Source organism: Tursiops truncatus, chromosome 2 (genome assembly GCF_011762595.2).
Source record: "Tursiops truncatus isolate mTurTru1 chromosome 2, mTurTru1.mat.Y, whole genome shotgun sequence".
NCBI lineage: Eukaryota > Metazoa > Chordata > Mammalia > Artiodactyla > Delphinidae > Tursiops > Tursiops truncatus.
The window spans coordinates 31,867,836-31,893,445 of record NC_047035.1 but is presented as its reverse complement, the minus strand read 5'-3'; the positions used below and the strand labels follow the sequence as shown (position 1 = coordinate 31,893,445).

General features: G+C 40.6%; 1 protein-coding gene and 1 pseudogene across 3 annotated transcripts in view; one reads left to right on the top strand and one right to left on the bottom strand.

The window, feature by feature from the left end:
• COX16 (cytochrome c oxidase assembly factor COX16) overlaps nucleotides 1-24,623 on the bottom strand; it is a 66,571-nt gene extending 41,948 nt beyond the window's left edge. Inside the window, exons 1-4 of one of the 3 annotated variants that reach the window (XM_073800318.1) lie at nucleotides 23,111-24,623; nucleotides 22,727-22,765; nucleotides 6,035-6,143; nucleotides 5,750-5,834 (exon numbers count right to left, since the gene is read on the bottom strand). In XM_073800318.1, coding sequence (XP_073656419.1) covers nucleotides 5,750-5,834; nucleotides 6,035-6,143; nucleotides 22,727-22,765; nucleotides 23,111-23,142 — 265 coding nt within the window. In that variant the 5' untranslated portion in view covers nucleotides 23,143-24,623. Of the gene's footprint in view, nucleotides 1-5,749; nucleotides 5,835-6,034; nucleotides 6,144-22,726; nucleotides 22,838-23,068 lie in introns of all 3 variants that reach the window. The other 2 variants (XM_073800317.1, XM_073800316.1) reach the window with 2 other exon arrangements.
• LOC117310284 (UV radiation resistance-associated gene protein pseudogene) lies at nucleotides 7,103-8,584 on the top strand (annotated as a pseudogene).
• Nucleotides 24,624-25,610: the final 987 nt, after the last annotated feature.

Sequence of the window (25,610 nt, the reverse complement as noted above, 5' to 3'; positions counted from 1 at the left end):
TTTAGAAACCCAAGAGGAAGGATTGGAGTCTAGAGTGACAATGAGAAAATAAGGCAAATTTGAAAACAAAAGTAAATGAGTAGTTGGTATTAGAATGGACTGATGGGTGGAGAAGCTAGATGTTAAAGGTTTAATCCTTGGAGATTTCTGCAGAGGTGCAGGTTGGGCTATGGGGAGAAGGTCTCTGAGGGGTATTGTGGCCTCCAGGAGGCAATATGGAGAATGCATCTAGGGAACCAGCTCTAAGGTGCCCCCGGGACCAAACAAGCTTGAAAATACAGAAGGCATCTGGGGAAATAACACTAAGTTGAGAATTTAGCCCGAAAATCAGTGGGGGAGGAAATACACAAACTTTAAAGTTTGTAGGAAGACCCTAAGGTAAAGAATCTGGTATTTTTGAGTAACTGAAAGGCCAGGGAGGAGAGGGATCAGAGAGAAAGCATGGAGTGTGGAGTGAAATGAGTTTGGAGAAAGTAGGCAGGAATTAGATCATGCAGTGCATTATAAGTGGTGATGAGTATTTTGGACTGAATCCTACGGGCAGCTGGAAACTTCTAGGGGATTTCTAAGCAGGGGAGAGATGGGAATACAAGCCACCCCACCCCCTCGCTGTCCCCCAGAGCCAGGTGAACAAGGGGTGTCCCATGGGTGGCAGCTGCAAAAACCAGGCCACCAGACATAAAAAACTAAGTCACCAGCAGTGTGGTGGAGTAAAACTCCCCTCCAGGAGACACTGGTGCGCTGGAGTGTAGCAGAGGGAGAGCTTTAAGACAGTGCCCGCCCTCCAAGGTCTCTGAAAAGGATTAGAGTCAGCCCTTAGATGAATGTTTAGTTAGAGGCCTGCCCCTCAGATCGCAGTCATAATGGTTAGCTAATAGGCTTCCTTCACAGAAAGACCAAGCATTTGGGTCTGTTGCCTTTTGCTGTGTCCTGGGGGTGGTAGCTGTTTAAGAACTCTTTCTCTCTTGGCTACAATCCTGTGGGACCCAAGATCATAAGCCCCACTGTCCTCCAGAGCCAGGCAATGTAGAGGTGTCTCCTGGCAGCAGCCACAAATATCTGGGTGCCAGACAGAGGGGTATGAGCGCCTTTCTAGGTGACATCAGTTATTACAGTCCCACGGGACAGGAACGCAAACTCCCCTGGCCTCCAGAGCCAGGCAGTTAAGATGCACGCCTTTGGCAGCAGCCGCAAAGATCTGGGCAGCAGACGCATGTGAAAGGTCCCTTCCAGGAAAAACGGGTGCTCTGGAGCATGGCAAAGGGAGAGTGCAAAGATGGCACCCGCCAGTCTCTGTCGCTGGAGAGTATTCCAGCAGGCTCCCGGATGCATGTGTTAAATTAGATGCCTGCCCCTCAGGCTGATGCTTTAATATAAGCAGGTGAGCCTCCTTCACTTTACTTAATTTTTTAAAGTTTTATCTATACAATTTTTATTTTATATATATATATTTTTTTGCGGTACGCGGTCCTCTCACTGTTGTGGCCTCTCCCGTTGCGGAGCACAGGCTCCGGACGCGCAGGCTCAGCGGCCATGGCTCACGGGCCCAGCCGCTTCGCGGCATGTGGGATCTTCCCGGACCGGGGCACGAACCTGTGTCCCCTGCATCGGCAGGCGGACTCTCAACCACTGCGCCACCAGGGAAGCCCTTATTTTATATTTTTTAATTACAATGTTTTCCTCCAAGTTTATTGAGATGTAATTGACATACAGCACTGTATAAGTGTACAGCATAATGATGTAACTTACATCATGAAATGGTTACCAGAATAAGTTTAGTAAACATCCATCTCGTAAAGATACAATATTAAGCAATTAGAAAAAATTATATTTTCCTTGTGATAAGACCTCGGGATTTACTCTCTTAACGACTTTCATATATAACACACAGCAGTGTTAATTATATTTATCCTGTGGTACACTACATCCCTGTATTTATTTATCATAAAACTGGAAGTTTGTACTTTCTGACTACCTTCATCCCTCCCTGCAACCCTGCCTGCGGTAAGCACAAATCTGATCTCGTGTTCTGTTTTTTCTTTGTTTGTCTGTTTGTTTTGAGGTATAATTGACCAACAACGCTATATTAGTTCCTGGTATATAGCACAGTGATTCCATATTTCTATACATTTCAAAATGATCACCATGGTAAGTCTACTAACCTTCTGTCACCATACAAAGACATTACATGATTATTGACTATATACTCCACAGAGTACATGTCATACCCATGACTCATTAATTCTGTAACTGGAAGTTTCTACCTCTCAATCTCTCCTCCCCTGCCTCCCCTCTGGCAACCATCTGTTCTTTGTATCTATGACTATGTTTCTATTTCGTTATGTTTGTTCATTTGTCTTGATTTTTATTTTTTAAATAAATTTATTTATTGTATTAATTTTATTTTTGGCTGCATTGGGTCTTCATTGCTGTGCACGGGTTTTCTCTAGTTGCAGCGGGCAGGGGCTACTCTTCATTGCAGTGCGTGGGCTTCTTATTGTGATGGCTTCTCTTTGTTGCAGAGCATAGGATCTAGACACGCAGGCTTTAGTAGCTGTGGCAAGCAGGCTCAGTAGTTGTGACACACGGTATTAGTTGCTCTGCGACATGTTGGATCTTCCCAGACCAAGGCTCGAACCCATGTCCCCTGCATTGGCAGACGGATTCTTAACCACTGTGCCAACAGGGAAGCCCTGTCTTGATTTTTAGATTTCACATAAAAGTGAAATCATATAATATTTGTCTTTCTCTGGTTGACTTATTTCACTGAGCATAATACCCCCTAAGCCCATTCATGTTGCCACAAATGACAATATTTCATTCTTTTTTATGGCTGAGTAATATTTTAGTTTATAGATATATTGTATTGTGTGTATATATATATAAAATACATACCACATTTATATATAAATACCTATACATAAATACCAATATATATATAAATACACACATACACACACACACACACACACACACACACACACACATATATATATATATATATATATATACACACACACACACACATATATATCACATCGTCTTTTTCTATTCATCTATGGATGGACCCTTAGGTTGCTCCCATATCTTGGCTATTGTAAATAATGCTGCAATGAACATTGGGGTACATATATCTTTTCAAATTAGTATTTTCATTTTCTTTGGAAAAGTAACCAGGAAGGGAACTGCTGGATTGTATGGTAGTCCTATTTTTCATTTTTTGAAGAACCTCCATACTCTTTTCCATAGTGGCTGCACCAATTTACATTCCCACTAACAGTGCACTAGGGTTCCCTTTTCTCCACATCTTGCCAACACTTGTTATTTGTTGTCTTTTTGATGATAGCCATTCTGACAAGTGTTTAATATCCCTAATGATTAGTGATGTTGTAAACCTGAAACTAATAGAATGTTATATGTCAATTATACATCAATACAAATTATTTAAAATGTACTGGTGCAAGGGGCAACATCATCTTTAAGGAGTTCAGTTGAGTCCCTCATCTGTAGAACAGTCTGATGATACATTGTCACAGACCAGTGTTTGTTAAGAGCTCTGAGGATAATGAGTTCTCCCAAGTAACAGAGGTCAGGGGCTGCACTTAAGAGCCTTCAGGGCCTGGAATAAAAAGGACTAGAGCATCAGAGAAAAGGTGTTCTGCAATAGAGCTCTGTGGCTGCTCATATAGCTTTAGTCAGGAAGTGTGAAGATTCTTTTTTTTAAGTATAGTTGATTTACAATATTGTATTAGTTTCATTTGTATAGCAAAATGATTCAGATATATATCTCTCTATAACTGTATCTCTCTATCGCTATACAGTGCAGATTATTTTCCATTATAGGTTTTTAGAAGATATTGAATAGATTTCCCTGTGCTATACAATAAATCCTTTTTGCTTATCCATTTTGTGTACAGCAGTTTGTATCTCTTAATCCCAAACTCCTAATTTATCCCCCTATTCCCACCCTTCCCCCTTTGGTAACCGTACATTTGTTTTCTATGTCTGTGAGTCTGTTTCTGTTTTGTATATAGATTCATTTGTATTATTTTTTAGACTCCACGTATAAGTGATATCATATAACATTTGTCTTTCTCTGTCTGATGTACTTAGTGTGATATTCTTTAGTTCCATCCATGTTGTTGCAAATGGCAGTATTTCATTTTTTATGGCTGACTACGATTCCAGTGTGTGCACGTGTGTGTGTGTGTGTGTGTGTGTGTGTATATATATATATATATATATATATATATATATATTACATCTTCTTAAACCAATTATCTGTAGATGGGCACATGGGTTGTTTCCATGTCTTGGCTACTGTAAATAGTGCTGCTATGAACATCGGGTTGAGTGTATATTTTTGACTTAGTGTTTTTGGTTTTTGCGGGTATATACCCAGGAGTGGAATTGCTGAATCTTATGGTAGTTCTTTTTTTTTTTTTTTCAGTACGCGGGCCTCTCACTGTTGTGGCCTCTCCCATTGCGGAGCAACAGGCTCCGGATGCGCAGGCTCAGCGGCCATGGCTCACGGGCCCAGCCGCTCTGCGGCATGTGGGATCTTCCCGGACTGGGGCACAAACCCGTGTCCCCTGCATCGGCAGGCGGACTCTCAACCACTGCGCCACCAGGGAAGCCCTATTTTTAGATTTTTAAGGAACATCCATACTGCTTTCCATGGTGACTGCACCAATTTACATTCCCATTAATAGTGTACGAGAGTTCCGTTTCTCCCACATCTTCTCCAGCATTTATAATGTGTGGATTTTTGATATAGCTATTCTGACATTTGTGAGGTGATACCTCACTGTGGTTTTGACTTGCATTTCTCTAATAATTAGTGATGTTGAGCATCTTTTCATGTGCCTGTTGGCCATCTGCATGTCTTCTATGGAGAAATGTTCATGTTGGTCTTCTGCCCATTTTTGATTGGATTTTTGTAACACAGGTTCATGCCTATCAAGAAGCATCCATCCTGGAAAAGGTCCTGAACAACCAGGCAGAGAAAATGACTCGGCCAATCAACATTAGACAATCTTCACCATTGACCCACCATGGAACTGGCACAATGGGCACATGAACAGAGTGGCCATGGTGGCAGAGGTAGTGGCTACACTGAGCTCAATAGCATAGACTCCCACTTGCCAAGAAAGTCAGTCCAGGTACTACAGTCTCTAAATGTCCAACTTGCCAACAACAAAGATCATTGCTGAAGTCCTGAGAAGTCATTATTTCTCAAGAAGACCTAGCAGTTAATTGGTGGTAAGTCAACTACCGTGGGCCCCTTCCAATCTGGAAGGGCCAGCATTTGGTCCTCGCAAGAATAGATAGCAATTCTAGATGTGATAAGTAGCCTTTTGTACCTGCAGAGCCACAGCCAGCATCAGTATTGGGGGCTTGCTTATGAAATGTGTGATCTTTAACCATGGAATCCCACGTGGCTTAGGATGTGAACAGAGACCTCAGCCTTCAGTGAATGAGGTAAAGGAATGGGCCCATCCCAATGGAATCCATTGTTTGCACCACATCAAATATTCACTGGCAACCACCCGCACACTGCACTGCAATGAGCTACTGAAGGCACGGCCGAAACATCAGCTCAGAAACAATATCCTGGAAGGACAGAGTGCCATCCTTCAGGGTACAGTGTGTATGTTCAATCAAAGACTGCTACATGGTACTGTATATCCATTATGAGGAATATATGGGACCAGGAAGCAAGGAGTAGAAGTTGGGTGGCCCTACTTACCATGACTCTTAATGATCCACTGGTGGTTTTTCTGCTTGTCCTCCCAGCAACTGTGTATTCTCCGGGGCTGTAGGTAGGTCTTGGTCTACAGAGAATGCATTTTTGCCAGGGATACAGCATGAATGCCATGGAACTGCAAGGTACAGTGGCCATCAGGCCCCTCAGTCATCATATGTCCAAAGACTAGCTTGTGAGAGCAGGAGTCACCATTATGGATGGAGTCATTGACCCGGAGTAGCAGGGGAGTTAAGGCTGCTATTCCTCAGTAGAGGCTTGGAGGATTACCTTTGGAACGCAGGTGATACTCTTGCCAGACTCCTGGAACTCCCTTGCTTGGGCAATGGTAACTGGAATGGACTTGTGCAACAATCTTGGCCTGAGAGGTCTCAGAATCCTCGAGGATAAAGATGCAAAATTTTTAAACAAACAATATAGAGAGTCTCCTGTTTTTTCTGTATGTTCTACTCTTCCCCATCTACTTTCTCCTTTCTTATACTCATACCCCTTGAGTATCTAAAACTACCACAAGGCTTGCAGAAACAGTTCTCAGCAATAGTGTTCTGTTGGTTATCGGGACTTCTTCAAGGGGCAGGATAACAGGAAAGAGCCTCAGGCACTAGTTTTGGTTAAAGGTGAAACTGCTGCTAAAGTTAAAATATAGGACAGTTCCTCCGATTCTTCCTCTTACAGAAACCCTGAGCCTGCTTCAGCTGTGAAGCCACCTGGTCTGCCATTGTTCTCTGATACGCCTCAACTCAATGAAGATTTACCCTCTATTGGAGTCACATAAATCTTAAAAAAAAAATAATTTGGTGCCATTGCTTGGGGAGAGGGTAGAAAAATTTCCAACACTGACTGATGGGGTCAAAAACGGAACCGATTAAAGAACCCTAATTTTCTTTGGTGTGGAGGTAAGTCCTCCTCCTGTTCTCATTTTTTTTTTGTTTTTGTTTGTTTATTTGTTTTTTCATAGTTTGGAGTTGCAGGGCTGTGGATCTCTTGAAGGTCAAACTTTTGTCAGACTGAGGTCAGTATTCTTCTTTTGCTTTCTGGAGATCTTTGGACGAGCAGAAACTTAGGCATTTTTCCTAAGGTAGGTCATGTCCCTCTTTCTACCTCAGACTTCTTTTACCTGGGAAAACTCCAATTTACCCAAACTGCTGGTCAGATTTGCTCTAGAAATATGGTCTGCCAGAAAGACCCTTACTCTATTAATTTCTTCTCAAAGTAGCATGTGTTCATTGAGTACCATCTCAAATTCATTGAGTACCATCTCAAATTTAGTTTCTTGGGTGCGTCAGACTTGTGAGTGTGGCACCTTAGAAGAAAGGGCATTAGAATAGCCATCGCACCATGGGCAGCCTACCTCAGTTGGTACAAAGAAGACAAGAAAGGAAATACATTAAACAGATTCCAATATTTTGAGGCCTCTTTAAACGTCAACCTTCTTCTCCTCTCAAAGCCTTTGACCTTCTCTCTACCTCTGTTTATGTCTCTCATAACCCCACTCCTTCCTAACATCGTTACTAGCCTGATCTCTCCTTTCTTTTAAGCTCCCTTGCTTTTCTGCCCTTGTTTGATTGGGAGTAATCCAACCATGTTAACTAGGCTATACTTAATCTATCTCACAGGTCTGGCACCAGTTAGAAACTGCTTTTTAGGAATATTCATCTTAGGCCTTAACATGAGATAGCCACCTTTCCAAAAAGCGTGGCCTAAACCTGAAACATCAAATGTTATTTAGAAGTACAAAATGGACTGACAGACCACATGCATCCTCACATTGCCCAATTCTGAGGACTTCCAAGCAAAAGATGCTGGAAGCATTGCTGTTGCCCTTGTTTACACTGCACATTTGGTATCCATGATTTCCTTTTTCCTACAAGTGCCCTTCAGATATCCTATAACTTTAAGGGATCTATCAACAGTCAAAGATAATATTAATGACAAGTTGAAAAGGAGGGAGAGTTTCCATTACACCCAAAAGGAGGGGAGAAGTGGCTGTTTGATTACAGTGTCTATCTTCTGAACAAAAATATCGCACAGCTAAGATATCAACATGGACTAGGGACTCCAGACTTGAGGCAAACCCTCCCCAACCTGAAAAACTTCATGGAGCGGACTAGTGGTCAGGTGCGACAGACATCACACCTCCAGTGCAACCCCTGTTCCAAAGATACAAAGCTCCATATTTGGGGGTGCAGATGTAGGCTTCTCTGGGGGATCCCTTCACCGGACAAAGGACACCGGAAACGGGCTAGCTCAGGGAATGAGAGAAGCGAGTACAAAACCCCTCCCCCCAGTTAGAACTCGGTATTTGCCCAGCCTGTGACCACCATCCCCTCCATGGGAGAATCTGAAAGACAATGTCTCTGTCTTCCTCCTTAGACATCTCCAAAGAAAACAAGAAAAAAGGGGTAGATCTGGGAGACAGATTACATGGAGGCCAAGTGAGTGTGAACACTAGCCAGGAACAGGGACAAGCCCTCTCGGGGTCTCCAGCCAGTCAGCGGCACCCTCCTGCCCAGCGAGCAGGCCGGCTCCTCCAGCACCCTGCTTCCGGAGACGGGGGTGGGAGGGGATTTCCACCCTGGGTCTGAAGCCGAGCTCTGCTGTGCCATGGAGCAAGGGGAAGAGTTCATCGGTATGAAAGCCACAGGCTTCACCTCAGGCAACCAGCTGAAAGCATTGAACTGCATCCCCGTGGACAGTGCCGGGGCAGTGGAGTGTGATGAACAAGTTCTGGGAGAATTTGAAGAGTTCTCCCCAAGGATCTATGCACTGAATGAAAACATATCCAGCTTCCACTGGCCATGCAGGAGTTCTGATAAGTGAAGCGAGAGGACAGACAGTAGGACCAGGGTAGAGTCACTGCTTGAAATGAGGATAAAGCTGCACTGGTCACCCTTTGTAATAATTATGACACAAAATGAATATTAATGAAGGGTATTCCTCAGAAAAATAGACTTTGTGAATCGAGGAGGAACTCAGGATCACTGTGTATCAGTGGGCCAAAGTTAGATTTTGCTTGCAAGATTTGCTTTTCAGGCCTGACAATTGTTTAAAGGCAAAAGTCACTCTCTAGCTCGAGTCACTTTATAGGCATTTGTCTGCTTTCATATTTACACTTCTATGTTATCCTCAGAGGGAAGATGATAATATATAAATAATATAGTGAACTCGCTTTTAGTTTCTCATGAGCATTTGCCCTCACCACAGTTTAGGAAACTTTGGGGAAATCAAATATTCAGTAAAGGTCTCCAGGATCTTTGGCCATCCATTAAGTTGATGAATAAGAAGAACAATGTTCTTCTTATACACAGGCCCACCTGCCCCCGCTCCTGCCCCCAGGCTCCACAGTCAACCTAGCTGTCGTCCCATCTGCACAGTAGATGCTTGTGCATCCTGAGCGACTGAGAACACCACATTCACTTGTTCTTTAATGCCCTCACCATGAACTTTCAGCTCTTCCAGTCAGCCATACCCTTGATGCAGCCCTCAGATTAGATGAAAAACCTCACCTCTGGTGGATCCCAGGGGACCCCCAAGGACCACAAGGTTACTATAGTCAGATGGCATCCAGTTCCACCTGGGAGTCAAAGTTTTATGTGTGCAGATGCTGTTGTCAAAAGCTGGGTGTGTTTTCTGGCAGTGCACTCATCATATAGAAATCCCTATATGTAAATCCCATGTTAATTTATCACATTTCAGTTGGAAAGGAAGGCATTGTATATGATGAAATATATGTGGAGAGTCAGGCTGTCCAATGTGCAAACCGCAAGGCAGTTGGATTAAGAGACTAGATGAGGCATAGAATACTACTGGTATGTGTGCAATGGAAGAAATATTAAGTTATGTTTTTGAGGTCCATTTTCATTCCTGGAGCTCAGATTTCATTTGCTATTGCTATGTACTTTATATATCCAAGGACATTGCCTCAGGCTTCCAAGCTCTTTAAGGAAATTTTGTGCTTATATCCATGTATTGTATAGAAGAACACAAATTGAGTTTTCCTCAAAAAAAAAAAGCAGTCCAAGATTTTAGAGATAGCATAATAACCAAAGAGAAAATCACATACACTCAAATGTATGAGACTATAAATTACATAGCTTGAGGGAAAAGAAAGTCCTTCACAAATGCAAACAGATCCATAATGATACCAGCAGTTAATGGAAAATGGAAGAGAGAAAAAAGGCTACAGGGACAACGGTTATCATGCTTTGGCAAATGGACTGCTCAATTCGAAACCAAAGTGCTCTACTTCTGGGAAGACACAGTTTAGTTTCAACAAGTCCCTTTGGATCAGCAAGAAATAACAGTGTTGGAGATTGGTTCAAGATGGTAGAGAAGGATGTGCACTCATTTCCTCTTGTGAGAGCAATGGAATCACAACTAACTGTTGAACGATCATCGACAGGAAGACACTGAAACTCACCAAAAAAGATACCCCACATCCAAAGACAAAGGAGAAGCCACAATGACACATTAGGAGGGGTGCAATCACAATAAAATCAAATCCCATAACTGCTGGATGGGTGACTCACAAACTGGAGAACACTTATACCACAGAAGTCCACCAACTGGAGTGAAGGTTCTGGGCCCCACGTTAGGCCTCCCAACCTGGGGGTCCGGCAACGGGAGGAGGAATTACTAGAGAATCAGACGTTGAAGGCTAGTGGGATTTGATTACAGGACTTTGACAGGACTGGGGGAAACAGAGACTCCACTCGTGGAGGGCACACACAAAGTAGTGTGCACATCGGGACCCAGGGGAAGGAGCAGTGACCACATAGGAGACTGAACCAGACCTACCTGCTAGTGTTGGAGGGTCTCCTGCAGCGGTGTGTGGTGGCTGTGGCTCACTATGAGGACAAGGACACTGGCAGCAGAAGTTCTGGGAAGTACTCCTTGGCTTGAGCCCTACGAGAGTCCACCATTAGCCCCACCAAAGAGCCTGGTAGGCTCCAGTGTTGGGTCACCTCAAGCCAAACAACCAACAGGGAGGGAACCCAGCCCAACCCATCAGCAGACAAGCAGATTAAAGTTTTACTGAGCTCTGCCCACCAGAGCAACAGCCAGCTCTGCCCACCACCCGTCCCTCCCATCAGGAAACCTACACAAGCCTCTTAGATAGCCTCATCCACCAGAGGGCAGACAGCAGAAGCAAGAACTAGAATCCTGCAGCCTGCAGAACAAAAACCACATGTCACAGAAAGATAGACAAGATGAAAAGGCACAGGGCTATGTACCAGATGAAGGAACAAGATAAAACCCCAGAAAAAGAACTAAATGAAGTGGAGATAGGCAAAATTCCAGAAAAAGAATTCAGAATAATGATAGTGAAGGTGAGCCAGGTTCTCGGAAAAAGAATGGAGATAAAGATCGAGAAGATGCAAAAAATGTTTAACAAAGACCTAGAAGAATTAAAGAACAAACAAACTGATGAACAATACAATAACTGAAATGAAAAATACACCAGAAGGAATCAATAGCAGAATAACTGAGGTAGAAGAACGGATAAGTGACCTGGAAGACAGAATGCTGGAATTCTCTGCTGTGGAATAGAATAAAGAAAAAAGAATGAAAAGAAATGAAGACAGCCTAAGAGACTTCTGGGACAACAGTAAACACAACAATATTCGCATTATAGGGGTCCCAGAAGGAGAAGAGAGAGAGAAAGGACATGAGAAAATATTTGAAGAGATTATAGTGGAAAATTTCCCTAACATGGGAAAGGAAATAGCCACCCAAGTCCAGGAAGTGCAGAGTCCCAGGTAGGATAAACCCAAGGAGGAACACACTGAGACACATAGTAATCAAAGTGACAAAAATTAAAGACAAAGAAAAATTATTGAGAGCAACAAGGGAAAAAGGACAAATAACATACAAGGCAATTCCCATAAGGTTAACAGATGTTTTCTCAGCAGAAACTCTACAAGCCAGAAGGGAGTGGCATGACATATTTAAAGTGATGAAAGGGAAGAACCTACAACCAAGATTACTCTACCCCGCAAGGATCTCATTCAGATTTGATGGAGAAATCAAAAGCTTTACAGACAAGCAAAAGCTAAGAGAATTCAGCACCACCAAACCAGCTCTACAACAAATGCTAAAGGAACTTCTCTAAGTGGGAAACACAAGAGAAGAAAAGGACCTACAAAAACAAATGCATAACAATTAAGAAAATTGTAATAGAAACATACATATCGATAATCACCTTAAACATGAACAGATTAAATGCTCCAACCAAAAGACACAAGCCCACTGAATGGATACAAAAACAAGACCCATATATATACGCTGTCAACAAGAGACCCACTTCACACCTAGGGCCTCATACAGACCGAAGGTGAGGGGATGGAAAAAGATATTCCATGCAAATGGAAATCAAAAGAAAGCTGGAGTAGCAATACTCATATAAGATAGAGCTTAAAATAAAGAATGTTACAAGAGACAAGGAAGGACACTACATAATGATCAAGGGATCAATGCAAGAAGAAGATATAACAATAACAAATATATATGCACCCAACATAGAAGCACCTCAATATATAAAGCAACTGCTAACAGCTATGAAAGAGGAAATCGACAGTAACGTAATAATACTGGGGGACTTTAACACCTCATTTACAATTATGGACAGGTCATCCAAACAGAAAATTATACAGAAACACAAGCTTTAAATGACACAATACACCAGATAGATTTAATTGATATTTATAGGACAGTCCATCCAAAAACAGCAGATTACACTTTCTTCTCAAGTGCATACGGAACATTCTCCAGGATAGATCACATCTTAGGTCACAAATCAAACCTCAGTAAATTTCAGAAAATTGAAATCATCTCAAGCATCTTTTCTGACAACAATGCTATGAGATTAGAAATCAATTACAGAGAAAAAAAAGTAAAAAAAAAAAAAACACATGGAGCCTAAACAATACATTACTAAATAAGCAAGAGATCACTGAAATCAAAGAGGAAATAAAAAAATACCTAGAGACAAATGACAATGAAAACACAATGATCCAAAACCTATGGGATGCAGCAAAAACAATTCTAAGAGGGAAGTTTATAGCAACACAAGCCTACCTCAAGAAACAAGAAAAATCTCAAATAAAGAATTTAACCTTACACCTACAGGAACTAGAGAAAGAAGAACAAACAAAATCCAAAATTACTAGAAGGAAGGGAATCATAAAGATCAGAGCAGAAATAAATGAAATAGAAACAAAGAAAACAATAGCAAAGATCAATAAAACTAAAAGTTGGTTCTTTGAGAGGATAAAAAAAATTGATAAACCATTAGGCAGACTCATCAAGAAAAAGAGGGAGGCGCAGTGGTTCCCTATTGGTGGGGTGGTTGAGAGTTCGCCTGCTGATGCAGGGGACACGGGTTCGTGCCCCAGTCCGGGAAGATCCCACATGCCGTGGAGCGGCTGGGCCTGTGAGCCACGGTCGCTGAGCCTGTGCGTCCGGAGCCTGTGCTCCGCAACGGGAGAGGCCACAACAGTGAGAGGCCCGTGTACCGCAAAAACAAAAAAAAAAAGAGGGAGAGAGCACAAACTAATAAAATTAGAAATGAAAAAGGAGAAGTTACAACAGACATGGCAGAAATACAAATTATCCTAAGAGACTACTACAAGCAACTCTATGCCAATAAAGTGGACAACCTGGAAGAAATGGACAAATTCTTAGAAAGATATAACCTACCAAGACTGAACCAGGAAGAAATAGAAAATATGAACACCCCAATCACAAGTAAGGAAATTGAAACTGTGATTAAAAATCTTCTGACAAACAAAAGTCCACAACCAGATGGCTTCACAGGTGAATTCTTTCAAACATTTAGAGAAGAGCTAACACCCATCCTTCTCAAACTCTTCCAAAAATTGCAGAGGAAGTAACACTCCCAAATTCATTCTACGATGCCAGCATCACCCTGATCCCAAAACCAGAAAAGGATACTAAAAAATAAAGAAAATTACAGACCAATATCAGTGATGAATGTAGATGCAAATATCCTCAACAAAATACTAGCAAACAGAATCCAACAACACATTAAAAGGATCATACACCATGATCAAGTGGGATTTATCCCAGGGATGCAAGGATTCTACAATATACGCAAATCAATCAATGTGATACATCATACTAAGAAATTGAAAAATAAAAACCATATGATCGTCTCACCAGATGCAGAAAAACATTTTGACAAAATTTAACACCTATTTATGCTAAATACTCTCCAGAAAGTGGGCATAGTGAGAACCTACCTCAACACAATAAAGACCATATATGACAAACCCACAGCAAACATCATTCTCAATGGTGAAAAACTGAATGCATTTACTCTAAGATCAGGAATAGGACAAGGATGTCCACTCTCACCACTATAATTCAACATAGTTTTGGAAGTCGTAGCCACAGCAATCAGAGAAGGAAAAGAAATAAAAGGAATTCAAATTGGAAAAGAAGAAGTAAAACTGTCACTATTTGCAGATGACATGATACTATACACAGAGAATCCTAAAGATGCCACCAGAAAACTACTAGACCTAATCAATGACTTTGGTAACGTTGTGGGATACAAAAGTAACGCACAGAAATCTCTTGCATTCCTATACACTAATGATGAAAATTCTGAAAGAGAAATTAAGGAAATACTCCCATTTACCATTGCAACAAAAAGAATAAAATACCTAGGAATAAACCTACCTAGGGAGACAGAAGACCTGTATGCAGAAAACTATAAACACTGATGAAAGAAATTAAAGATGATACCAACAGATGGAGAGATATACCATGTTCTTGGATTGGAAGAATCAATATTGTGAAAGTGACTATACCACCCAAAGCAATCTACAGATTCAGTGCAATCCCTATCAAATTATCAATGACATTTTTTACAGAACTAGAACAAAAAATCTTAAAATTTGTATGGAGACACAAAAGACCCCGAACAGCCAAAGCAGTCTTGAGGGAAAAAAATGGACCTGGAGGAATCAGACTCCCTGACTTCAGACTATACTACAAAGCTACAGTAATCAAGGCAATATGGTACTGGCACAAAGACAGAAATATAGATATAGAACAGGACAGAAAGCCCAAAGATAAATCCACACACCTATGGTCAATTAATCTATGACAAAGGAGGCAAGGATATACAATGAAGAAAAGACAGTCTCGTTAACAAGTGGTGCTGGGAAAACTGGACAGCTACATGTAAAATAATGAAATTAGAATACTCCCTAACACCATACACAAAAATAAACTCAAAATGGATTTGAGACCTAAATGTAAGAGTGGACACTATAAAACTCTTAGAGGAAAACATAGGAAGAACACTTGTTGACATAAATCACAGCAAGATCTTTTTTGATCCACCTCCTAGAGTAATGGAAATAAAAACAAAAATAAACAAATGGAACCTAATGAAACGTCAAAGCTTTTGTAAAGCTAAGGAAACCATAAACAAGATGAAAAGACAACCCTCAGAATGGGAGAAAATATTTGCAAATGAATCAACAAAGGATTAATCTCTAAAATATATAAACAGCTCATGCAGCTCAATGTTAAAAACACAAACAACCCAATCAAAAAATGGGCAGAAGACCTAAATAGACACTTCTCCAAAGAAGATATACAGATGGCCATGAAGCACATGAAAAGCTGCTCAACATCACTAATTATTAGAGAAATGCAAATCAAAACTACAATGAGGTATCACCTCACACCAGTTAGAATGGGCATCATCAGAAAATGTACAAACAACAAATGCTGGAGAAGGTGTGCAGAAAAGGGAACACTCTTGCACTGCTGGTGGGAATGTGAATTGGTACAGCCACTATGCAGAACAGTATGGAGGTTCCTTAAAAAACTAAAAATAGAATTACCGTATGACCCAGCAATCCCACTACTGGGCATATACTCAGAGAAAACCATAATTCAAAAAGACACATGCACCCCAATGTTCAGCGCAGCACTATTTACAATAGCCAGGACATAGAAGCAAGCTAAATGCCCATGGACAGATGAATGGATAAATAAGATGTGGTACATATATACAATGGAATATTACTCAGCCATAAAAAGGAATGAAATTGGGTCATTTGTAGAGACGTGGATGGATCTAGAGACTGTCATACAGAGTGAAGCAAGGCAGAAAGAGAAAAAGAAACACTGTATGCTAACATATATATATGGAACCTAGGAAGAAAAAAAAAATGTCATGAAGAACCTAGGGGTAAGACGGGAATAAAGACACAGACCTACTAGAGAATGAACTTGAGGATATGGGGAGGGGGAAGTGTAAGCTGTGACAAAGTGAGAGAGGGGCATGGACATATATACACTACCAAACATAAAATAGATAGCTAGTGGGAAGCAGCCGCATAGCACAGGGAGATCAGCTAGGTGGTTTGTGACCACCTAGAGGGGTGGGATAGGAAGGGTGGGAGGGAGGAAGACGCAAGAGGGAAGAGATACGGGAACATATGTATATGTATAACTGATTCACTTTTTTATAAAGCAGAAACTAACACACCATTGTAAAGCAATTATACTCCAATGAAGATGTTAAAAAAAAAATCAGATGTTCATATTTGGAAGAAGCCTCCAGTGGTTTGATTTCGTAAGTGAAGTCATCCACCTGCAGCATGCCACGCAGACCCCCATAGCAGGTGTCCAGTGTGCCCATGGACCCAGGAACCCCTTCCAGGTAGCTAAAGTAGTAACAGTCTCGGGGGATAAAAGGGTAGTCCTCCTGCATGGCGCCTTGGTCGTTATCGGTGATTAACAGGAAAATGCCTGGGCAGCAAGCTCTTCTTGACTCTCATGTGAAGCACGTGTCTTTGGCCACTGAAGCGAACCATGTAGGAGAGCTGGCCTTGTGTTGCGGCTCCACGCACTCTGTGGGACACCTTCCTGGGGATCACAATTTCAGAGGAAGTGAAGCGCCAACCTGGGGGGTCATGGGAGCAGCAGGTCGGAAACAGGAGTAGCCAGAGCAGAGGCAGCCAGAGATCACCTGCCAGGTGGGCCTGGGCCCAGGCAGGCCCCATGAGTGAAGAAGCCTGTGACCAAAGAAATCCACTCCAGCGGGAGGCAGGCAAGACTATCCCTGCAACAGCAACTCCTAAAAAGCAGTCTAGTCCTGAGGAGAGCAGAGAGAGGCTGGAGGCTGGGCATCCCCAGAGAGGTGGAGGAGGGAGAGGGAAGCTCTTACATAACAATGGTGTATTCATAAGGGGGAGGGGCTGTGCTAAGTGATCCTGGGGATCCTGGCACAGGGCTCTTAGAGAGGAGGAAACATGGGAGAAATTAGGAAAAACGGAGTGTATAGCTTGGGCTGAGTGGTCCCGTGGCCTCTTGGAGAAGTCACAGGGGAAGAATCAGTGGGTGTCGTGCAATTTTAAGACAGTGATTGACATTTTTTCCCTGAAACCAAAATGAGACAAGGCTTCAATTTGTAATTAAGAAATTACAAAATGGAGAGGAGAATGGAAGCTTCTTTGTGTAAGAATTTTGAGGAAAGAATCAGATTCTCTCATACTTTATAAAAATGGAATGTGTTGGGGGTGATTAACGGAATGAAAGAATAAATAGTGTCATGAGTAGAAAAGGTAGGGTGGATAATAATAGTTTCTAATAAAGTTAAACTTATACTTGCCCTACATCTCAGTGATTCCAGCCATAGGACGTTCCCCACAGTGGTATGTGGATATTTATAGCAGCATTATTCACAAGTTTATTCCAGAGACTGGAAACAAACAACCAGTACTGAATAGATGAATGGCAAACTGGCATATTCATTTAGTATGATAATCCTCAATAAATATGAACAAGTTTCCAACATGTGTAAGAACATGGATGTATCTATCTCATAGATATTATGATGATAAAGAAATGAGACCAAAGAAACTTCATACAGGACTTCATGTGTATGAAGTTCTGGAATAGTCCAAAAAATAATATAGGGGAACAGAAATAAAATCACTGTTTTCGTGATGTGAGGGAAGGGAGGGATGGAGGGAAGTTTCTGGAGTGATGGGAAACTTCTGAATCTTGATTGGGGTGTTCTCAAGATGTACGTTTTAAATCCTAACCCCCAAGGTGGTGGTATTAGCAGGTGGGGTCTTTGGAAGGTGATTAGTGCTTTTATAGAAGAGGACTCAGAGAGATCCTTCACCCCTTCTGCCCTGTGTGGTTACAGTGAGAAGGAGTCATCTATGAGCCAGGAAGTGGTTCTCACCAGACACTAAATCTGCTGGTGCCTTGATCTTGGACTTACTAGCCTTCAGAACTGTGAGAAATTAAGTATTCTTGTTTATAAGACACCGAGTCTAAGGTATTTTATTATAGCAGTCCAAACAGACTAAGACAGGATGGTGCTTACAAGTCAAAACTCATCAAGCCGCATCCTTAAATCTGTGCATTTTATTGTATGCTGAGTATACCTCAAAAGAATTGATTTATAAAAAAATTCTGACCTTAGCTTCTTTTTAGCTCTTTCCAGAAGAGTGCATCACTATCATGATCATCACTGTTTCATACTTCCTTTTCCTTGTCTTTTCAAAAATCATTTCTACATAGAACTGCTTGTAAATTGAATCAACTCAAAATAAGGAAGTTACCATGAACAGCTTATCTCACTTGACTAATCCTCTTGTGGATCATATTAACACACACATTAATATTTAGAAAAGAAGAATGTACCACTGTGTAAATGTGTTGTATGCAATACTGGAGGATTTTTTTAAAAATCAGTGCACCCAGGAATATTCAAAAAGATACAAGTATGATTTAACTCAGCCTGAATTCACCACGAGAAAAAACGTAATTTCTTTTCTTATTTTTAAAGTGAAGTATAGTTGATTTACAATATTATATTGTTTTCAGGTGTACAACACAGTGATTCAATATATTTACAGATTATACTCATTTAAGTTTACTACACTTTAAATATATGATGCCAGATGCCACTCTCTTCTGGCCTCTAGCATTTCCACAGAAACTTCAGCTGTTGGCCTTCTGAATTAGTGTTTTCCTTTTCTTCTTATATATACCCAGGTGTGGAATTGCTGGATCATATGGTAGTTTTACTTTTAGCTTTTGATAAATCTCCATACTATTTTCCATAGTGGCTGCACCAATTTACATTCCTACCAACAGTGCATGAGGGTTCCCTTTTCTCCACATCTTCGCTGACACTCATTGTTCCTTGTCTTTTTGATAATAACCATTCTGAAAGTTGTGAGGTCGTATCTCATTGTATCTTTGATTTGCATTTCTCTAATGATTAGTGATGTTGAGCATCTTTTCATGTGCCTGTTGGCCATCTATATGTCTTCTTTGGAAACTCTTCAGGTCCTCTGCCCATGTTTTAATCAGCTTATTGGTTTTTTTTCTTTTTTTTTTCATGTTTAGTTGTATATTGCGGATATTAACCCCTCATCAGATATATCATTTGCAAATATCTGTTCCCATTCATTAGGCGGCCTTTTCACTTTGTCAATAGTTTCTGCCACTGTGCAAAACCTTTTTAGTTTGATTAGGTTCCATTTGTTTATGTTTTCTTTTGTTTCCTTTGCCAAAGGAGACATATCCAAAAATATATTGCTAAGAAGAATGTCAAAGAATGCACTCTCTCTGTTTCCTTCTAGATGTTTTATGATTTCAGGTCTTACATTTGAGTCTTTAATCCATTATGAGTTTATTTATACATAAGGGGTGAGAAAGTTGTCCTGTTTGATTCTTTTCTATGTTCCTGTCCAGTTTTCCCGACACAATTTACCAAAAAGGTTATCTGTTCCCCATTGTATTTTCTTGCCTCCTTTGTTGTAGGTTAATTTCTGTATAAATGTGGGTTTTTCACTACTGTAGTTTTGTAGTATAGTTTGAATTCAGGAAGTGTGATACTTCCAGCTTTGTTCTCTCTCAAGATTGCTTTGGATATTTAGGGTCTTTTGTATTTCCATGGAAATTTCAGAATTATTTGTTATAGTTCTGTGAAAAATGCTATTGGTATTTTCATAAGGATTGAACTGAATCTGTAGACTGCCCTGGGTAGTAAGTTCATTTTAACAATATTAATTTTTCCAATCCATGAGCATGGTATATCTTTCCATTTGTTTGTATTGTCTTCAATTTTTTTCATTAATTTCTTATAGTTTTCCGAGTACAGTCATTTTACCTCCTTAGTTAGATTTTATCCTAGGTATTTCATTCTTTGCATGTGATTGTAAATGGGATTGTTTTCTTATTTTCTCTGATAGTTTGTTGTTAGTGTATTGAAATGCAACAAATTTTTGTATATTAATTTTGTATTATACAACTTTACTGTATTCATTGATGAGTTCTAGTAGTTTTCCAGTGGTGTCTTTAGGATTTTCTATGTATGGTATCATGTCATCTGCAAACAATGACAGCTTTACTTCTTCAATTTGGATTCCTTTTGTTTCTATTTCTTGTCTCATTGCCGTGGCTAGGACTTCCAATACTATGTTGAATAAAAGTGGTGATAGTGGTCATCCTTGTCTTGTTCCTGATCTTCGAGCCTCTTTCACTTTAAGTCTGGGTGTGATTGGCTGATGGATGAGCTGAGCCCTGGTGCTCTTCTCAGTGCATGGGCCCTTTAAGAAATGTCTCCCAGATTACTACAGTCTTGTGGGTCCCGTTAGTTTTCAAAGATGTTGGGGGTCATCTCTCTGGTGCAGGTCCTAAAAGTTGAGGTTACTGATGTGGAAATAAAACCCTTTGCTCCTCAGGGAGAAGCTTCAGGTTTTGAGTTTTCTCTGGGTTGTGTGCCACTGTGCTGGGGATGGGGTTTATGGCAAGATTGTATCCCAGCCTCCCGCCCAGTTTGATGTGGTTTTCCTCTTGTTTGCCTGATGTGGTCATCACTTAGCCAGTCTTTAGGTTTTTTTAAGAGAAAATTGTTCTGTAGGTAGCTGTAGACTCAGTGTGTGAGAAGAAGTGAGATCAGGGTTTTCCTATGTTGTCATCTTGAACCAGAACCCTCTGTTGTTGTTTTGCTTCCTTCCTTGTTCTTGGCTATTTTCTAGATAGTTCTGATTACCTTTGGCTATCTCAGTCATTTCTGTAGGTTTGGGAGTAAAGGCAGAAATTAGAGGGACAGAGATCCCACTATAGTAGTAGTGGCAGTGTAACCAGTGTTTTTTATCTTCTGTATTTTGATGCTTTGACATCTGGGGCCTTCCTGACCCTGAATGGACTACTCCTCCCAGTGTTAGTCAATTTCTAGAGATAGTAAACAACTCTCCCATGAGCGCAGTTTTCAAATACAAACCAGACAATCCAGAGTCCACATTCCAACTACCTCCTTTCTCAGCTCTCACACTTAGGGCCATTATCCACATGCCCTAATCACCCCCAAGGTAAGGTACCAGATAGCTAGGGACAGCCCCTATGCCACAGAGACCATTGACATTATTCAAACTAGCCAATCCTAAGCCTGCTTACCTGGCCTTGTCTGTTCCTTCTCATGGAAATCACAATAAAGTCTCTTGCCCACAGTTCCTCCCTCTCCCTCTGCTTTGTGACCAGCATCAGTGCTTCCCTGTGTGGCCCCCATGGCACAGTGTGTCCTCTTTTCTTGGAAACTGTGAGTAACAAACTATCTTTTCAATGTCGGTTTTCTCCTGATCTTTTGGCCTTACTATACCTCAAGTATTCTATTAATGCACAATATTTAAAACAGGTAGGAGAAAACTACCAATCCTTTCTTATTCCCTATCTTTTTTCTGCATCTGAAGAGACACTATTTTGTGTGTGTGTGTGTGTGTGTGTGTGTGTGTGTGTGACTAGTACCAAATAATTTTTCCAGTAAGTTATTTTTCTACACAGATTACTTTCCTCCAAACTCAAAAGGCAAGGACAATGTGGTGGAGTATAAGGAGCCAGAAAATATTCTGGTTCTGGTTTCAAACCTTGACTGTTTAGGTTTTAACATTAATAATGATATTAACTAGAGACAGTTAACTTCACAACTCCAAAGTTCTATCTTTCCATCTTTATCATAGGGTAATAATTTCAATCTAATAACATTATTTAAGCATGGAATGAAATAACTTCCATAAAGTGCCTGGTGAGTTCTTAATATTGTTATAACTTTTATGTAAATCCTTGAATTTTGGATGGTATCCTGGCTATGATGGGTGCTTCATGAAGTCTGACAATGGTCACTCTTCAATTCATTTCCAAAATTACAGCAGGGGAAATTTTCATTGAACTTTCCCTGGCTTCTCTTTCTTGTAGGATAAGAGATTCTTAAAAAGAGCCTTTCCTAGGAAATGTGTCAATGCTCCTCAATTTGGGACTCCAAGGGATCAACATTTGGGAGCTTTCTTCTCTCGTTTTCACTCTTAGAAGTCTATCTCAACCTGCGATAGTCTTTGGCAGCAGTCCTCAAACTACAGTGTAGCAGGACCTCAGTTTTTGTAAATAAAGTTTTACTGGAAAACAGCCACACCCTTTTGCATATATATATTGTCTATGGTTGCTTTCATACCAAAACTGCAAAGACCCAAGGCCTGCAAGCCTAAAATATTTACTATCTTGTCCTTTGAGAAAAAATTTGCTGAACCCTGGTCTTCGCTGTTTGAAGTTGGGTTTCTTCCTCTGTGGATTAAAAATGACCACAAATTCTTTGCACTGCTTCCATCAAGAGGTGGCGTTTAGGTCCCATCCGATAATGACTCTAGGCTTGGCCATGGCCTGGTCTGGCCCATAAAACATCAGCAAGTGTGACAAGTACAAAGGCTTGACTAGCGCTTTCCACATTGGGACTTGCCTTCTTAGAACAATTCCCTGAGAACCCCCCCCTTCCACTGCTATGAAGAGCCCAATCTAGTCTATTGGAAAATGAGAGGCCATGTGGAGAAAAAGCAAGGCACCCTTGGCTATAGCTAGCACTAAGTACCAGACAGGAGGGAGAGGCCATCTTGGACTACTTACCGTTCTTCTGCCATCAGATGAATGCTGTTCCATGTGACTCTAGGTGGTAGCAGAAGAAACAGTCAATTCATAGAATCTCTTTGAAAAGAATTTTTAAAAATTTAAGCCATTGGGCTTCCCTGGTGGCGCAGTGGTTGAGAGTCCACCTGCCGATGCAGGGGACACGGGTTCGTGCCCTGGTCCAGGAAGATCCCACATGCCGCAGAGCGGCTGGGCCCATAAGCCATGGCCGCTGAGCCAGCATGTCCGGAGCCTGTGCTCCGCAACGAGAGAGGCCACGACAGTGAGAGGCCCACATAACGCAAAAAAAAAAAAAAAAAAAAAAAAAAAATTTAAGCCATTAAGTTTTGCAGTGGTTTGTTATGTAATTGATAACTTACATACCTTCTTTGCCCATCAAGGGAGAAAATGGCCATTCTGTACACATTACAGTTAGACACTAGCACTTTGACTCCAGGTCTGGTGCTTGCTTAAGTCATATGATGCAGCAATAATGACTTTTCATATCAGAGTCAGCTATATACAAGGTAACTTGGGCAAAAGTCAATATTCAGTTCTGACAAGTCCTTTCACATCCTGTGGCACAAACCCCTTTCTGTATTCTATGTATCTTGTAAGGTTTTGGGGGATGGAGGGAAGACAAGTCAGATAGCAAATGTTGGTAATTGTTTTCAAACTTTGTATAAAACGAATGGTACTACTACTGCTATTGTGGTAGAACATTTAACCTAATGCAGTCAATTCCCTATTATCCATAATGGAAGGCTATGCTAGCATGGTTGAACCAAATTCAGTATAATAAACTTTAATTTCCTGGAATGATGGAAGAGAAACGAGACTCCTCACTGGCTTGAAGGAAATTCCCACGTCTGGCGCTAATTAGCAATGTATCTTGAGCAAGTTATTAACTTCTTTAGGCCTTGAGTTACCCTATCTATAAAAATAGAATTATTGATACTGACTCGCATAGTTGTGAGAATTCACTGACATTTATAAGTTATGGAAAAGGATGGCCCAATGTAGTGCCTGGAACCATGGAGAGTAGAGACAGCATAGTGTAATGGTTATGTATGTAGGTTCTGGAGCTAAACCGCCTGAGTTTAAATCCCAGCTCTGGCACTTAATAGCTGTGTACTTCAGGCAAATTAATCTATGTCTGACGCTTATCTCATCTGTAAAATGGGGATAACAGCAGCAGTTATAGAGTTGTTGTGAGGCTGAAATAAACACATGTAAAGGGCTTAGCACAGTAGCTAAAATAAGATTAAGATAGAAATAAATTGATGAGAGCTTAATAATTGTTAGCCAATTATTATCAGCAGTACATGATAGAGCCCTTATCCTTATCTCCTAATCTTCTATGTCAAAGCTAAGCCTCAAACTGATCATTTAGATTTCTTTCTTTTCTCTTTCCATTGCTCTGTCAGAGTGTTACCCCAGGAAGTTGGTGGTTAAATAAGGAGATATTTATTCAACAATCCCCAAAATAAGGTGGAAAAGATGGTAAAGATTTACTGACAAATGCAACAAGTTTTTGTTGAATGTCAATACTAAGTTAGGCACAGTTAGATACACTATTATTTCAGGTACTGTATCTGGTATCAAATAGAAAAGCTTAAGAGAGATTATTATCTGTTTTGATGGCATCATTAACATATTTAATTTATAATGGTATTCCTTAGAAAATATGGTTTTATCTCCATATGTCTTCCAAGTTGCTATAGGGCATCTATTTGATCTGAGAAACTGACTGCTCTTTAGATCCAGGCATGCAATATGACGTTAGGATCAAAGTAGAAAGGAAGCAAAATAAAATAAGGTTCATAAGGAAAATAATCTTATAAAGACTAACATGTCTTGGGGGTAAAATGCGCATGTATTTCACACAATAAAAACAACGTTCAACGTCAAAAACAGTAATAAGAAACTCATTCAAATCAGCATTGCCGATACAGAATTAAAATGGGATTCAATTTTGTGATTCCATTCGCAAATGTGCAAAGTAGGAAGGATCACCCATTTTCCTGTGACTGGTCAAGCAATTTAATGATTACAGTAAATACAAAGTTCTTTTGTAAATGACTCTGTTTATGATTGACTTGCATTTGAAACCACATTTCAGCTCTCTCCCTTTCCCCCTTTCCCCTGCAAAAAGAAAGAGAATATGAACAGTAAGGAAAACATTTAGAAACAGGACCTAGTGGTTGCTATAATTTGATTCTTTAGACACAACAATGCTTTCTTATCATATAGGTTATTACAGTATCGTCAAGTATATCAGGTAAGCAGATCAAGTGCTTTGGAGTCTCTCTATAAATATCAACATCAGGCAAGAGACTATGGCTGTTAAGGACTTGGTTCTGATCAGAACAGAATTCCTTAAAATACTGTCTTCCTTTTGGTAGCAATTGCCCTTTTGGATGTGAGTGCTTGTCTCAAAAAGATTTGCAGATAAAAACAGAAACAGCAAAAGGGGCTTACCCCAGGATACCAACCAACTGTAAACCTATTATAAATGAGAGGTAAAGAGCTTCACAACTCAATCTACTGTTTCTAGGTGATATCAGAAAAATACTTTAACATCAAGATCACCAACAAATACTCCCCCACTTTCAGATAATGAGCTATTTCAGCTTAGAGTGACCATATTTAATTTATATTATCAGCACCTAGCACATAGTAGGCACTCATTTGTTGAATGAGGAAAAAAACTCTCATCTGTCCAAAGATAAATTTCAACTAAAATAGTTATAATAAAATGTTTATTGTCTTCACATGAAATTACATGAACTCTACTCCCCCACATAGTTGAGAACCTTATGTTTCATTTAAAAAAATATTTTAAAAATTGCTTATCTACACAACAAAAACAATGTCCAATGTA